This window comes from Chaetodon trifascialis, chromosome 4 (assembly GCF_039877785.1).
Source record: "Chaetodon trifascialis isolate fChaTrf1 chromosome 4, fChaTrf1.hap1, whole genome shotgun sequence".
Taxonomy (NCBI): domain Eukaryota; kingdom Metazoa; phylum Chordata; class Actinopteri; order Chaetodontiformes; family Chaetodontidae; genus Chaetodon; species Chaetodon trifascialis.
The window spans coordinates 2,284,184-2,288,886 of NC_092059.1; the positions used below are offsets into that span (position 1 = coordinate 2,284,184).

General features: G+C 46.5%; 1 protein-coding gene across 1 annotated transcript; it reads left to right on the forward strand.

The window, feature by feature from the left end:
* The first annotated feature begins 257 nt into the window (after positions 1 to 257).
* On the forward strand, positions 258 to 2,146 carry gadd45ab (growth arrest and DNA-damage-inducible, alpha, b). Its single transcript, XM_070960747.1, has 4 exons — positions 258 to 388; positions 778 to 879; positions 990 to 1,197; positions 1,354 to 2,146. The coding sequence occupies exons 1-4, from the start codon at positions 339 to 341 to the stop codon at positions 1,465 to 1,467; spliced, it is 474 nt and encodes a 157-aa protein (XP_070816848.1). The 5' UTR covers positions 258 to 338; the 3' UTR covers positions 1,468 to 2,146.
* The last annotated feature ends 2,557 nt before the right edge of the window (positions 2,147 to 4,703 follow it).

The window sequence follows — 4,703 nt, forward strand, 5'->3', positions numbered from 1 at the left end:
AATAAGTTAAGTAGTGCAAAAAATCTAAAATACATGACATATGGAAGGAATTATGAGGCAAATATATTAATATAAAATCTTAGATTGAATTTGTAAATCAAACAAACTGAGACGCTGCTGTCCTCCAGCTGCAGTGTCCTCTAACAGCCACAGGGTGTCGCCACACGCGCAGAGACGCGGTGAGCCCATGTGACCGGTGGGACCGGTTTATGTAAATGAGCGGTGGGACGGAGGTTTGACTACCGAAGACGTGGGACTCTCCGGCTCACAGACAGCAGCTCCGCGCTCAGAAACGGTCACACTTCGCTCTGGATATTGTTGAACACCAAACCGCTCGGATGTGCAATATGACTTTTGAAGACACCAGTGGAGATAACTCTTCAGAAAGGTTAGCTCCCTGTTGTTTTTACCACTTTTCTCTCTCCTCTTTGGCTGGAACTTGTTTTCAGCACCGGGGCCGTTTTGAAGGGTCGCTGGACGTTTGCAGACGTTTGAACCTGGACGCGTTTTTACGTTTCTGTGTCTGTTTCTGCTGTCATCGCTGGAACGACAGCTAACGTCAGGCTAACTGATGCTAACAGCTGTAGCTTCGGTTCACGCTTGTTTCAGGGTCAAACCTGAAAACCAGAAGTGCTCGTGTTGTTGCGTCTTCGTTGCATCACTGGTCATCATCACCTCATGTGAACAGCACGAGCTTCACGCGTGTGAGCTGTCGTGTTGTGTGTTTTGCAGGCTGTTTTTAGTCAATTAATGTGTGTAAATGTGTGTTTTCTCCAGGATGGAATCGGTGGCGAAAGCGTTAGAGGAGGTCCTGAGCTCCGCGTTGCCTCAGGGTTGCATCACTGTTGGAGTGTATGAGGCAGCAAAGTCCCTAAATGCGTAAGTTAATGAGAAGATGCTGTCTCTGCTGTGGACACCAACAACGTGGGATAAACGTGAGACGCCCTGCACGTCCTTGTCCTTACAGCTGTCTGTCTTGCTGCTTGCAGGGATCCAGACAATGTGGTGTTGTGTCTGCTGGCCACAGACGATGAGGAGGATGTGGCTCTCCAGATTCACTTCACCTTAATCCAGGCTTTCTGCTGCGAGAACGACATCAACATCCTGCGCGTCAGCAACATGAGGCGCCTGGCAGAAATACTGGGAGGAGGGAAACCTGGAGGGGAACCCGTAGACCTGCACTGTGTCCTCGTCACTGTAAGTGTCATGGCTCGTGTCTGCTTGAAGCACCAAGGTCATTGTCGGTGCATGCATGGGGCTGCTGCAGCCGGTGGTTGTGCAATCTGACTAATTTCAGTCTGTTTGCACATTTCATAAACCAGCAGATGGTAACCGCTCTGTCTTCTTCTGCAGAATCCTCAGTCGTCGCTGTGGAAGGACCCCGCGCTGAGCAAAGTCAACAGATTCTGCAGAGACAGTCGCTGTCTGGATCAGTGGGTGCCCATTATCAACCTGCCCGACCGATGAAGCCGCCTGGAATATTCATGTTTCGTGTGCATTTGGGGAAGAGTAACTGCACAAGGCCTGTGTTAATGTCTGTGTTGGACTTCTTTGGAAAGCGCCCCAGGCAGAGAGACGGCAGGGGCGGAGACAAGAACACAAGTGTTTACAACAAGGAAGTCAAACGTTCCAACAAATTTACCAGGTCAGGGTGAACTCGTGGGCCAGGGAAGTGTGACTCAGCAGTCTGGGTTCCAGGATTTCCAGCGTATGACTGCGCCTTTCTCTGCCGAGAAAGAAGCCTTTACGGGAAACTGAATCATGTGAGCGGACAGCGCTCGTGGTGGTGAACGCAGGAGGAGGCGCAGGACGGGGGGGAAGGAGACAGGGAGCCTCTGAGGACCAGACCAGCTGGAGAGGAGCAGCCAGAGCTCCCAGCTTGAAGGACTGCACAGGAAAATTCAACCAAATCATTTCTGTAACAGCACATTTATTTAATAGTATTTAAGGCTTGTCACTTTGATCACTCAAAAGGGAAACTTTTCACACTTAATTATTATTATTATTATTATTATTTTAAGGACAATGCAATGTTAGACTTGTCTACTAACTGATGTTTTTATGTGGCATTAATTTAATGAGTCATATTTATTGTATATGGAGTTCTGGCTTGTTAAACTGAGTGAAATAAACAACCAACAGCTCACAGGGTGGTTTTGCCTCGGTGATTTCCAGGTATTACAGGTTCAGCGTGCTCGGAAGGAGTCACACTGAGGAGCAGTGCATGCCTCTCGCGCCCACATAGCATATGAAGCTCAGCATGCTGCCGCTCAGGGTGTGGAATTTGTCCTGGCATGTCACAGGGCCGGTTTAAGTATTTACTCCACACATTTCTAACCTTTTCTGCAGCTTGCACCAAAAGCGAGACGTGTGGAGTTTTTTACTTCAGCATGGAGTCAAAAAAAAAAAAGGCTGACTTAAAAGAGTCTGCGCTAAATCTGCTGCTGGCATGCAATTCCTTGAAATCAGCATTACTCCTGCATGGGAACTCCAGTAAACTGTGACCTTTTGCACATTTTGCGGATCTAGTTTCATTGAGGGGAGGAGAGTTCCTATTGTAGCACGAATCTGAGTGGGATGGGTCTCGTCGTGACAGCTCATTCTTCACGGCTTTCTGCATCTACGCCGTCAGAGCTAAACTTACTGCTGACTGGATTAAAAATAGCACAGAGGCAATAAGGAAAAAAAAACTTGTGGAAGACCCGTTCCACACTGAGCAAAGAGAAAACCAGAAGTTATTGGTGCTTGTGCAGAACGGGGAGGGACAAAGCTTCTACACAGAGGCTCACAAGACAATGGATGCATGAGTCAGGGCTATTCAGGACTCTATTGCTAGAGCTGTACAGTACTTTAGCTTCACGGCAAAAAAAAGGCCCTGTGAATAGAGCCCCCCCCCAACCACTGACAATAGTAGCACTTGCAATTATCAGGCAGCAAACACAGAGAGGCTGACCTGCTGCAGAGATGTCAGTGTGCAGCCGGGGATATGAAAAGAACAACAATCCTCTCTGGAGGTCCTATCAGATGGTGGGGAGCAGATGGGGAGGACAAACTGGGTCAAAAAGCAGGACTGGCTGGAAGACTGGGCAGAAGTGTGGCCTGTGAGAGGGTGTGTGGTTCAGTAAGGGTGCAGTCTGCAAATGTGATAAAACGTGTGTGTGAGGCTGGAACATGCAGATCTGCTCTCCACTGAATGAATGTGGCAGAACACTCCGGCTCCACTTTTCCAGTCACTCAGGTTTTGCTGCTGTCTTTCTGCTGGAGATCAGCAGAACTGAAACACTTCTGAGTGCTCGTCATGACACGCACAAAATGCCAAAGTCCAGGATTTTTCCTTGGAAAGTGAACAACAATACCAGAAATACCAGAGCAGGGTGACACCCAAGTGCAATTTGATCATTAAAACCAAGAGCCACTTTTTTCCCGTCACACAGGGAGGGGCCACTGAAAGTAGAGGAGATATTGGAGATACTGGATTATTGGCTTATCCTGGATCTTCTCGACTGCACTGACAGGTAATACAATCACTGCAAACAACGCAGCTACAAAGCCTGTGCTATCCATCATCTGACTCAGGTGGGGGTTATATCAATGTGGGCCAACAAATATGGCCTGACCTGATTGTGGGTGTAACATCACACCTGAGCAGAGTGAGAAAGGACAGAAAGGGCTTCTCAGCAGAGCAGGGTGATTGCAGAACAGGCCGGACATGACTCAGGGGCACAGAAGAACCATCAGGAGAAATTAGAGCAAACTGAGTGTTTATGTGCTCCTGACCTGATACTAGAGACACTTACCCACCTGTTTGAAGATGGTGACCTGTGATTCCAACAGTGCAATGACAACTGCTCATAAACAGGCCTATTTAATGACTAATTGGACTAATGAGAGCAAATGAGGTCAGAGCACTTTTGAGCTCATCAGCTTCACTGATTTTTGTAAATATCTGCTTATTCTAACACGTTTCAAAGACTGGGAACGTTGTGGAACAAAGACTCAGGTTTGTCTGTAAATGGTTTCCTTCTGTTTTTATTGATGTTTTTAGGGGTCAGAACCTTTTTGGAATCAGGCTTGCATGTGCTTGTATGTAAGTTTCATATTAAAACTACATTATTTGATCTAGTTGGCCACTTGGCAGCAGAGCATCCTGCAAACACAATGCTGGCATCTTATAAAGTCGATATAGCTAACATGTAAGCAAAGAATCGCCTGATTATCCAGCACAGACTGAGCAACATTAGCATTTATAGTCGTGTTTCTGTCCAGCCATTGAATGAAAGCTGAATTTGGACTCTGAGATATATGTTTTTTTAGCAGCTAAATGCTACACTGTAGTCACCAGCTAGTCGCTAACTTTGTATTAGGTGTGGGGAGGGTGGTGCACAGTCGGTTTCCACAGCTGTTATCAAAGAAAACAGCTGTCTGCTGCAGCTAGAAATGGGGCTGATGAAAGCAGTGAGAATGAACCAAAACAGGAAAGCTGCAAGATGCTAAAAGACCCCATAGAGCTAACAGGAAGTGCACAGGTGTGATGAAACAGGTGTCACTATGAATTAAAAAAAAATATATATATATCTATAAATGACCAATTTTCTGTAGGTTTATTTGCATTTACCACAAACAGGTAAAGGCAGAATATGATGCACAGTAACTAACAAAAACACACATCCATATTCATGAGTAGAAATCAGCCAAACGCACCA

Coding starts and splice junctions, on each gene's coding strand:
- gadd45ab (XM_070960747.1), top strand. CDS start 339: ATGTGCAATATGACTTTTGAAGACACCAGTGGAGATAACTCTTCAGAA. Junction 389..777: donor GGAGATAACTCTTCAGAAAG/GTTAGCTCCCTG, acceptor TGTTTTCTCCAG/GATGGAATCGGTGGCGAAAG. Junction 1,198..1,353: donor TGCACTGTGTCCTCGTCACT/GTAAGTGTCATG, acceptor CTTCTTCTGCAG/AATCCTCAGTCGTCGCTGTG.